The sequence below is a fragment of the Pipistrellus kuhlii genome, unplaced genomic scaffold (genome assembly GCF_014108245.1).
Source record: "Pipistrellus kuhlii isolate mPipKuh1 unplaced genomic scaffold, mPipKuh1.p scaffold_m20_p_38, whole genome shotgun sequence".
NCBI classification, from domain to species: domain Eukaryota; kingdom Metazoa; phylum Chordata; class Mammalia; order Chiroptera; family Vespertilionidae; genus Pipistrellus; species Pipistrellus kuhlii.
Genome location: NW_023425538.1, coordinates 963,726 through 975,525, shown reverse-complemented (window position 1 = coordinate 975,525; position 11,800 = coordinate 963,726). Strand labels below are relative to the sequence as shown.

Sequence of the window (11,800 nt, the reverse complement as noted above, 5' to 3'; positions counted from 1 at the left end):
GGTCTCTGGCATCTGGGATTAAGCCCTGATGACAGATGAGAAGATCTAGTCCTTGTGCCCAGGCCGGGATTCTGATGATGAGACAGAAGCCAGGCTGGTATCCAGCTCTGCCTGTCTGAACCCTCACAGATGCTCCATGAACACCCTTACATGGATGTGGGACACCACACAACTGAAGCATGTCACCCTGTGTGACACCTGGGGTCAGAGCATGTTCCTGTAGACCAGGGCATGGGGTCAGCATAGGAAGAGGGCAGCAAGTGCCCACAGTCTTTACCCTCGTACAGTGAAGAGGGAGGACAGAGCTCTCCTAACAGCGAGGAGTCTTGGGACAACATAGAGGTAACATCTGGGTTCCACCTTGTCTGAAAGAAGTCCATCTCCAAGGCCTGATGTGACTCCTTGCTTTCAGTAAAATTCTATAGTTGAAACTAACCTAACCGCATCCTTAAAGGAAAGAATGTAGGATAATAACAACATTTCTTTTAAAAAAAACAACATTTTATTGATTTTTTTACAGAGAGGAAGGGAGAGAGATAGAGAGCTAGAAATGTTGATGAGAAAGAAACATCCACCAGCTGCCTCCTGCACACCCCCTACCGGGGATGTGCCCGCAACCAATGTACATGCCCTTGACCAGAATCGAACCTGGGACCTTTCAGTTCACAGACAGACACTCTACCACTGAGCCAAACCGGTTTCGGCAATAACAACCTTTCTTGATATCATGTTCTGCAAAATAGATTTTTGTCAATTAAATGGTAGCTAGAATATTTGTACAAGCATTATTCTACAGGCCCTTTGGGTGGTCCACTGACCATGGAAAAACCCTGGACTACCCCGGGACCAGTCACCACCAGATGAGGCTCATGGGACAGCTGACCTCATCCTCATGCCCAAGCCCTGCACCCACCACAAGGCCCCCATATAAACCATTTATAGGAACCCCTCGAGGAGCTCCATTTCTCTTTTCTGGTTGATTCCATTGTGCACAAGCTTTCCCCCCGTCCCCCAATAAACTCTATCTACTTGAAAGTGTGCTGGGTTCAGTGCTCAGTTCCTTGATATTGATATGCAAAGACCAGGCATTCAAGGTCCTATAACATCCTGACCCCCATTCATTTCCCAAATATTACAGCCCTCCCCATCCCTACCAGGTGAGGGATGTCTCCTCTCTCCAGGACACGGGCAGCAGTCTGTATCCTTCCTCTTCTCACAGAGCCCTGACCTGGCAGAAATCCCAGGTGGAGTTACTACCATGGGAAAAGGGAGCCCACCCAAACCTCAAAGGTGACGACTCCCATTGCTAAGGTACCTGGTCTATGGGATACTTTCCCGTGGTCCCTGGAGACATCTCACCAGCCCATGGTGTTTTGGGGAACAAGGGGGACTTCCCAGGCAGGATAGGACAGGAGAGCCCAGGATCTGGGGGTTCTTCCATCTCAGAGGGGACCTCCTCTCCCCTAACAGAGGGACCCACAGGATTCCTTGGTTGACAGTTCTCATGGATCTGCTCCAGATCCTGGGCCCCTTGGGGAGGCCTAGAGCAGATGACTGACAGGCACACAGATGACTTGGATGCAATGTCCCAAAGCTGTGATGGGGACACACAGGACATTCTCATGATCAGTCCTTCAGACTGGCACACTCTCCTGTAAGCCTCAAGAGACCCCTCACCTTGGAAATCTCGGGGATAAGGAGCTCCTCCGAAAATAGTATATTCTCCTGGGGGGAGAGTTCTCCTGACACTGCATCAGGGCTCCTCTGCACAACGCCTGTCCTCTCCCCGTGCTCATCCTGCCCTGTGGATGAAGTCAGGCAGCCTGAGACCCACTGTGACTGGCCACTCAGCCTGGAGGTCAGAATCCACCTCTCCCAGGCCTCAGGGTCAGCTCTCAGCATCTGGAGCCTGGTCAGCATCCCTGGATCTGTCCCTGACATTGGCTACAGGTCTCCTTCATGACCTCCAGGTGGCAACATTGAGACACACAGACAGCACACAGGAAATGCACACGAGAACCTGGCTTTGGCTAAGGAGGTGCAGAAGAGCCTGATTTCCATCCCCTGATCCAATAGGCCTCTGGGCTCTTCCCTAGTTCCTGGCTCCTTCTAGGGCTCTTGTAGCACCTGCTTTCAGGGGCCTCAGTGCTGCTCCTCCACCCCATGCCTGGCACCACCCATGAGGAAGGCAGGGTGACCACAGGAAAGCCCCCCAGGCAGAGGAGGGACAGAGGCTGCTCCGACCAACAGGGAGCACTTGGACAGGCCCTGAGCCACAGCTCAGCCAATGGGCACAGAGAAGGAGGGTCTCCTTGAAACCTTGAGTCTGAGGACCAGGGAACCCACAGCCATCTGACCACTAAGCACAATCCTCACTTGAGAGGACACAAAGGACACCTACACCTTCACCCCGGGAACTTCAGGTCCTTTTGAAACACCTAGTCCTGTCCGGGAAACAGGGGCCACACAGGTGACAGCTGGAGATAGAGAAGGGTTCCCTTCCCCTGTCATCATTCAGCTGACCCTTTTCTCACCACAGTAGGGGTGTCGAACTCAATCAGAGAAGGGGCCAAAATCTAAAATCCAGCCTAAATCGCGGGCTGAATGGTTTACTGAACAGTCATAAACTGTCATTGTGATGGAAACGCAGCGGAGTGCAGTGATGACAGCGCGGTGCGGGCCACATTGCAAGGCCTGGCGGGACGGATTTGGCCCGCGGGCCTTGTGTTTGACACATGTGCACCACAGAGTCACCTCTGTGGCCTTCCTGCTGGGAGGAAATCTCATATTCCCAGCGCATTTGAGAACACAGGGAAGACCTGGTGCCCAGCTGGGTTTCTGTGTCACAAATGGAAGGAATCCCCAGATTTGGGGCCTCCTGTAGCTTTCTGTGTTGGTGAAAGACCCAAGGCCTCTCCTGTGTGCAGAGTCTCAGGTCCACTGCACTCCTGTCCAGTCAGAATCTGCAATTGAACAGGATCTGGAGATCCTCTCTGTGCATAGGAGAGGAGGAGCAGCTGCCCCACCCACATCTCATGGATCTCAGCCTGGCAGGCACCCACCTTAGCTGGGCAGCTGTTGAAGCAGGGCTTTTACGGTGCCACCTGGGCATCGCAATCTTTACTAAGTTCCACAGGTGATTCACATGCACGATGGAGATGACATCCCTGTGACAAGAGTTCCTGATGCAGCACCTAGGCTCCTGCTCTGAAGGAAAAATCCCAAATGATGAGAGGGGGCTTTAGGGGATGCGTGAGACCCAGACACCCCCAACATTCCAGGCTTGTGTTTGTTCCAATAGGACATGTGTGTCTGTTTGTCTGTGTGTGGTGGATAATCATAGCTAAAGAAACCGAAGCTTCAGCAGTTCCCAGGAAACAGAAAAGTAGACAGAAGGAAAAGGGAAGGAGGGTTCAGGGGACTTAAGAATGAGAGGGAAGGGAGAAGGAGAGTCCTAGGGATAGACCCCGCCCCCTCCCACGTGACCGGGAAGCATTCCTGCCCTGGGAGGAGGTTCAATGCACTGAAAGAAAGGACGGCAGATCCTACGCAACCAGAACAGAGGTGCCTGGGAGTGTTCCTGGGCCCAGGCTCTTCTCACAGAGGGAGGGACAGAACCGACAGCAGACACCATGGAGTCCCCCTCAGCCCCTGCTCACAGACGGTGCGTCCCCTGGCAGGGGCTCCTGCTGGCCGGTAAGGAGGGGACAATTCCTGGGGTGGACAGGGAAAGGGGAGACAGAGACTGGCTGTGTTCTCCTGGGGAGCGCAGCGCTCTGAGAGGGGACAGAGGGCTTCTGTTTGGACCTGAGGAGAGAGGACAGGGGAACAGAGGAGGGGGCTGAGCAGCAGGACAATCCTATGATCTAGAAGTGGTGAGGGGCAGGAACACCTTGACTGCTGTTTTTTTGTTTTTGTTTTTGTTTTCTTTTTCTTTCTTTCTTTTTAAATATATTTTATTGATTTTTCTTTTTACAGAGAGGAAGGGAGAGGGATAGATAGTTGAAAACATCGAGCTGCCTCTTGCACACCGCCTACTGGGGATGTGCCCGCAATCAAGGTACATGTCCTTGACCAGAATTGAACTCAAGACCTTTTGATCCATAGGCCGATGCCAAACCGGTTTCAGCTGTTGTATGTTTTTAAAGTTAATAATTTCTGAACAATAAGTTTTAGAAACCAATGACAATAATCACAATATGTCAGGGGGCAAAAAACTTAACCAGGGATGCTAAACCTTACCATGAAGCTCAGAAATGAGCTGTATATCCCAGGAGGTGCAGGACCCTGCAACACTCACTTATTCACCCACAGGCACTTACAGCCTGTTGCAGGCACTGGGATGCAACAAGATCAGACAAGTCCCTGCCCTGCAGGAAGGTCATGTTCAATGGGAGAAGGCAGACAAGGAAAGATCTGGATGTGATGTCAGGTCCCCCCTAGTGCCATTTAGGGAACAGCCCAGGGACAGGTCAGAAAGTGAAGACAGAGGTCTTTACAGGAGGTGATCAGGGAAAGGGTCTTCCAAGGACACCTCTGAGTGTCAGCAGGGGTCTGAGGGCAGACATCTGGGTAACAGTATTCAAAACAGAGGGAATAACAGGTTCAGAGGTGCTGAAGTATTGGTGGCCATGCCGCTGACCTTGATCACAGGAGACGGAGACACACACACACACACACACACACACACACACACACACACTACACACACTACACACACACACACACCAAGGCTGAGAGATGAAGAGACATATTGGTCAATTTCTCTCTTCCCTCCTAGCCTCACTCCTAACCTTCTGGAGCCTGCCCTCCACTGCCCAGCTCACTATGGAATCAGTGCCGCCCAATGCTGCCGAAGGGAAGGAAGTGCTTCTCCGTGTGGACAATCTGCCTGGGTTTCTTGGAGGCTATGTCTGGTTCAAAGGGCAAAGTGTGGACAGCAACCACCAAATTGCATCATATGTAATAGATGCTCAAGAAATACACCCAGGACCTGCATACAGCCAACGAGAGACAATATACCCCAATGGATCCCTGCTGTTGAAGAAGGCGACCCTAAAGGACACAGGATACTACACTCTACTAGCCATAAAAGGAAATTTTCAAGGTGAAATAGTAACTGGACAGCTCCGTATATACCGTGAGTGATTGCTCTGTCCTCTGGGTGTTGGGTGGAGTGAAAGGAAGAGACATAGAGAGTTAGAAACATCGATGAGAGAGAATCATCGATCAGCTGCCTCTTGTATTATACACCCCCTACTGGGGATATGCCCGCAACCAAGGTACATGCCCTTGACCGGAATCGAACCCGGGACCCTTGAGTCCGCAGGCCAACGCTCTATCCACTGAGCCAAATCGGTTTCGGTCGGGTGGAGTGAATTCTACTTCACACATGGGACTGACAGCCCTGATCTCTGCCATGATCCCCCCTCTGCCTCATGTCACAGGTTGGGTTTGGGCATTTAGTGCAGGACACATACAATGGAGACAAACTTCCTAAGATCAGAGTTCCCTTCCTGGATTCCAGCTCTGCACACATTCTCCACAGAGAGAAGACCAGTCTGATGGGAGTGACTCAGCAAAGGGAGATCAGTCTCACCTGGGCCCCTGGGCCCCTCCCCATAACCATGACCCTGGGACAGGTTCTGCAGGGATCGGTTAGGGCGTGGACTCTGGAGCCTCTACGATCCTTACACAGAAGTTCAGCCCAGTCAGTCCCTCCCCAGACCTTTGATCGCAGGCTTCTTACTCCAGGGACTTTGGGGAGTCCATGCCATGTTGGGTTTGGTTTGTGGGCAAGGCTGACCTGGAGCAATTACTTCCCAGGTGCCCAAGTCACAAGGCTCCTGAGCTAGTCACCAGCTAGAGCTCAGCCCCATGAGCCACATCTGGGCGAGGATGGAGCCTGGCCCTTCATCTGAGACTGTGTGTGGAGAGCACAGATGGACAAGGTGGCCAGGTATTTGGCCAACTTCCCTGGGGGATTTAGATGAGTCCAGAGAAAGGTCAGCATCCCCAGGGAGGAAAAGAGGAGAGACGATGCTTGGGGGGGGGGGGGGGGGGCTCCTCATCCACCAGGGATCAGCTCAGGATTTAGGTCAGGTGCTGTTAATATTTTAGGGTTAATTTGCTGACAACCTGGCAGTCAAATATTCATCCTCCTACACTGAGAGAAAACTGAGACACAGGGAAATACAGTCACTAAAGCAGAGTCCCACAGACCATGAACAGCTGATCAGAGTCACCTGAGGTTTGTCTGCAGCCAGATCCCTGTCCTCTCCTCCACCCCAGGGGCCTATTAGGTATCTGTGGTTCTCTAGAGTCTAGGGCAGTGGTTCTCAACCTTTCTGATGCCCCGACCCTTTAATACAGTTCCTCATGTTGTGGTGACTCCCAACCATAAAATTTTTTTCGTTGCTACTTCATAACTGTAATTTTGCTACTGTTAATAAATCGTAATGTAAATATCTATGTTTTCTGATGGTTGTAGGCTCTACAGCAGCAGTTCTCAACCTGTGGGTCGTGACCTACAGGTTGAGAACTGCTAGCAGCCTTGCCTAAGACCATCGGAAATGCAGATATTTACATTATGATTCATAACAGTTCCATAACATGAGGAACTGTATTAAAGGGTCGCAACATTAGAAAGGTTGAGAACCACTGGTCTAGGGCTTAGACCAACCATTGTTTCAGATCCTTTCTTTTTAGGGGTCCTTAGCACAGAGGGAGAGATTCTGGTCTGGGGAAGGAAAGGTAATGGAGAATTAATCTGTTTTTATGCCAAAACGAAATTCCCTGCAGTAACAATCAGAGTTAGTGCTGGGAACGCCCAGGCCTTCCCCTCAGGTGGCTGATTCACGCCTCCCTGCATTCCCTCCCTGCACTGAACTTGAAACCACTTATTTGCTCCCTGTGTGTTGGTGTCACTCCCACTGGATGTAAAGGAAAGGACTTTGCCTTCTCACTCCTCACTCTACATCTGCAACTAGTTCCTTTTCTTCTACTTTCTCTAAAAATCATTGGGAAAAATATCCTTAGGCGAGAAGTAGCAATAACGAGAGAGAGAGAGAATAGTCTTTCTTGCTATTGGTCTTAGGCTCCTAGGTATTAATAATATTTTTCACATATGAAATATTTTAAGTTCCTTTCAAATTTCTCTCATAAACACCAAATACAAATAGTCCATAAGGGCCAGAATGTCAGCAATCCATGCACCCCTCTTACTATCCATCACCCCTTTTGCATCTGCATCTGCACAAGTCCTTCCCTTCCCTCATCAGAGGGAGAATGACCAAGGGCAGAACACATGGTTCTGCTGCCACAGTCAGTTCCTGTCTGTCCCTTCACTATTTTCTAGCTGAATCCTTGGATTCTGCTCTGTCATTTATTAGATCACTGGCTCATGTCAGTCACACTCACCTGGGAAGGCCTAACCTAGCTTTTGGCCCTGGGGCCTGAATAGTCAACTGACCACCAGCTTGCTCTTGGTTTCCATGTAATTTCTGCTCCAACCCAGTCTCTAGGATGTCCTGGAAAATGGAACCTCATAGAAACACACTTAAGCTGGGTGATGGAGGTCTGTGCTGCTGGAAGAAATGGTCCCTGGTCAGCCAGGCAGTCAGCCGTTCAGTGAAGAACCAGGAGAAGTGCCGGGTGGTCTCTAGCTCCCCACCCTGTGTCTTCCCATGATCAAAGATAGTTAATGGACACATGAGAAAGTCTTTACTTTTCCCCAGATAAAGAGTTTGATCCCCATGTGTTTATCTTGTGATATACTGGCCTGCTTTACTTTCTGCCCCTCTCTCTCTCTCCCCTCCCCACCCCCTGCTTTACTCTTATGAGGACTTAAGTTGGCTGAGAGGTGAGAGGTCCAACAATAATTCCTTTGGAGGAAGGAAAGGTATCACACAGAGCAGTGTTCTCTTTGTTACCTGAACAGCAGAGTTACCCACACCCAACATCACTAGCAACAACTTCAACCCCAAGAGTCTTGATTTGTGTTTACCTACTGATAGTGATGTTAAGTGTCTTTTCCTGGGCTTATTGGCCATTTGTAAATCTTCTCTGGAGAAATGTCTACTCAAGTGTTTTGCCCATTTTTTCAACCTTGGTTATTTGGTTTGTTGTTGTTGAGTTGTAGGAGATCTTTACATATTCTGGATATTAACCCCTCATCCTATATATGATTTCCAAAGTATTTTCCTTCATTCCATAGGTCATCTTTCACTCTGTTGATTGTGTCCTTTGATGAACGGTTTTTCATTTTTATAAAGTCCAGTTTACTAGTTTTTTTTTCTATTCTTTTTTTTTGGGGGGGGGGCATGTGTTCTTAGTGTCATAGTCAAGAAATAATTTCCAAATCCAATGTCATTAAGCATCCCTTTATATTTTCCTTTGGGTTTTATAGTTTTAGGTCCTACCTTTAGAATTAAATCCATTTTGAATTAATTCTTGTTCACAGTATAAGACAATGGTCCACTTCATTCATTTCCTTGTGGATAAAATTGTTAATCACCATTTATTGAAAAGACTGTCCTTTTCCCATTGAATGGCTTTGCCTCCTTTATTGTAATCATTTGATCACATAACAGAGGTTTTTATTTCAGGGTCTCTGTTGTATTATCGGGTCTAGTAATAATTAATGTCGTTTTAAACATTCGTTTAAAATCTTGCTTGGCGTTGACTTGTATTGACATAACCTTCAAACACGTGGTATCTACAGAACGTGTGAAGTGCAATTAACAAGTTTTGCTTGAAAAAGTTTGTGTTTGGTTTGGTTTTTGTTGCAAAACTAGGGCTAAGAAGATGGCGGATGAAGAGCATATTCGGCACTGCATGCTTTACGAGTTCCAATTAGGAAGAAAAGCAAGTGAGGCTGCAAAAAACATCTGTAGTGCTCTTGGTCAAGATGCAGTTAGCGCCAGAAAATGCCAGCGTTGGTTTGAGAAATTTCGCGAGGGAAATTTTTCGTTAGATGACAAGAGTGGTCGAGGCCGCGTGTCCAATTTTGATCAAGAAGCTCTTCAAGCTCTTTTGGTGCAAAATCCTCAAATTACCCAACAAGAGCTTGCGACAACTTTAAATTGTTCACAAAAAACAATTTCCAATCAATTGCGTGCACTTGGCAAAGTCCAAAAGTTTGGAAAATGGGTTCCTCATGAGTTGACCGACAACAACCGTAATCAAAGAGTCACAATTTGCAGTTCGCTCCTCTCTCGTCAAAACCGTTTGCGGTTTTAGAGCAAATTGTTACTGGAGATGAAGAATGGGTGCTGTATGTTAATTTGAAAAGGCGGCCTCAATGGTTGGACAAAAATGAGGCTCCGCAGCCCACGCCAAAACCTGACTTGCATGTGAAAAAAGTGATGTTGTGTGTTTGGTGGAATTTTAAAGGAATTCTTCATTATGAACTTTTACCATCTAACCAAACCATTACAAGTGCAGTGTATAGTGCCCAGTTGGAAAGGTTAGCCCAAGCTTTAAGAGAAAAAGAACCCGCGCTGATTAATCGGAAGGGCGTAATTCTTCACCACGATAACGCACGACCGCATACTGCAAGAATCACTGCTGAAAAACTGCGCCAGTTGGAATGGGAAGTTCTCCCTCAACCTGCATATTCTCCTGATATTGCCCCTTCCGATTACCATTTGTTTCGTTCTTTGCAAAACTTTCTTCTTGGAAAAAAATTTAATAATGAAGAATGCCTCAAAAATGCATTGACCGAATTTTTTGCATCAAAATCACAAGAATTTTACAACAGAGGGATTAAAATGCTTCCTGAGCATTGGGCACAAGTAGTAGAAAACAACGGCAACTATATTGTTGATTAAATTTTGTTGTATTGTTTAAATAAATTAGATTTTAAAAAGTATTAGAAAACGACATTAATTATTACTAGACCTAATATTACATGAACTATTGATATATGTCTGTCTTTATGCCAGTGACACACTATTGTGGTTACTTTAGCTCTTTAGTAAGTTTTGAAATCAGGAAGTATGAGACTTCCAATATCTCCCTTCTTTTTAAAGATCATTGCAACCACTTGGGGCCCTTAAAATTCCATATGAATTCTAGGAAGGATTTTTCTATTTCTGCCCCCCCCCCCCCAAAACTCATTGGGATTTTGATGGAGATTGCATCAAATATGTAGGTAGTTGTGGGGAAGGGTCTTCCAATCCATGAACATGGATGTCTTTCCATTTATTTGTTTCCTCTCAAATATGTTTGGTAGTTTTCCATGTATACATCTCCCATATATTGGTTAAGTTTATTCCTAAGTATTTTATTATTTTTGATGCTATTGTAAATGGAACTGTTTTCTTAATTTCATTTTGAGATTGTTCATTGTTGTAAAGAAATAGAAATGATGCTGAGTGTTGATTTTTGCCTCTTTCAACTTCACTGAATTAATTAGTTCTAACAGTTTTTTACCTATATGTGGAATATTTAGGTTTTCTACATCTAAAATTATGTCATCTGTTAAAAGACATAATTTTTCTTCTTCCTTTCCAATTTGTATGCCTTTTATTTCATCTTCTTGCCTTATTGCTCCAGCTAAGCTTCCAGAAGTGGTGAAAGCAACATCAGTGTCTTGTTCATGACCTTAGTAACGTTTTCTGAGTTTCTCCACAGAGAGTTATGTTAGCTATGAGCTTTTATGTGTGGCCTTTAGCATATCAGATAATTTTCTTCTATTCCTACAGTCTCTGCCTTTTGTTAAAACCTCTTCTCTATAGAGATGTCCTTCATGGCAATATCCAATCACAGTCCTGTTCAGATTGAGAAATCCTTTAGATGGAACATTTCCAGGTCCAAGATCATGAAAACTGGATTGGGCTAAGAGTTAAATACCTTTTCACTTCTGTAAAGTTTCCCTGGCCCCAGAAATGGACAGAGGTAGTAAGCCTGCCTTTCCCAACATGCATGAAGTTTACATGAGGAGCAGAAGCTGATCTTTTTTGAAATCAAAGAAAGTTCTAGGAAAGGATTAAAAAGTTTGTTTAAAAAAAATTCCACATGAGAATGAGGTCGCAGACATATGGGCTGAGGATGCAGGACACATGGGCTGAGGTCGCAGGACACAGCCTGGCCCTCCATGCTGACTGGCCCCTGTCTGCCCTGCTCAGAAAAAGCTCCACCTGAGAATGAGGCTGTAGGAGACATGGGTTGAAAAGGTGTTCCTGGTGTTGCTTAAACAGAGATGTGCACAGGGATCATTCTGGGGTGATCTGGGGTCAAAGAGGTGCAGCCCCCTCTTACACATTATCATCTGAACAAAATACTCATCCTGGCAGCGGCTTCCAGGCTGGGAGCGACCAGGCCCGGAGCAGCCGGGTCTGGTGTGGCCAGGCCCGGAGCAGCGGCTGCCAGGCTGGGAGCGGCCAGGCCCGGAGCAGCCGGGTCTGGTGTGGCCAGGCCCGGAGCAGTGACTGCCAGGCTGGGAGCGGCCAGGCCCGGAGTAGCCGGGTTGGGTGCGGCCAGGCCCGGAGCAGCAGCAGCCAGGTCCAGAGCAACTAGGTCGGGAGCGGCGGTGACCAGACCCGGAGCAGCTGGTTGTGGAACGAACCAGAGCAACAGAGGCCAGGCCCTAAGCAGCCAGGCCCGGAACAGCTCGCTCTTCGCCTGCCCCTGCCCCACGGCTGCCTCTCAGACATGGCTGGAAACTTTTGTGCGAACTTGAGGGTCTGCTGAATCAAGTGATGAAGGCTTAGATCTGGATGTGTTGAGTTAGTATAGGGCTGGGGTGTTGATCTGTGAGTGCCTTGGGTGGGGCCTGGATGAGGCTGGTTGACCTATT

General features: G+C 47.6%; 1 protein-coding gene across 2 annotated transcripts in view; it reads left to right on the top strand.

The window, feature by feature from the left end:
• The first annotated feature begins 3,471 nt into the window (after nt 1–3,471).
• Nucleotides 3,472–11,800, top strand: part of LOC118702324 (carcinoembryonic antigen-related cell adhesion molecule 1) — a 112,484-nt gene continuing 104,155 nt past the window's right edge. Inside the window, exons 1-2 of one of the 2 annotated variants that reach the window (XM_036408180.2) lie at nt 3,497–3,696; nt 4,781–5,140. In XM_036408180.2, the coding sequence (XP_036264073.1) occupies nt 3,633–3,696; nt 4,781–5,140 (424 nt within the window). In that variant the 5' untranslated portion in view covers nt 3,497–3,632. Of the gene's footprint in view, nt 3,697–4,780; nt 5,141–11,800 lie in introns of both variants that reach the window. The other variant, XM_045570972.1, reaches the window with a different exon arrangement.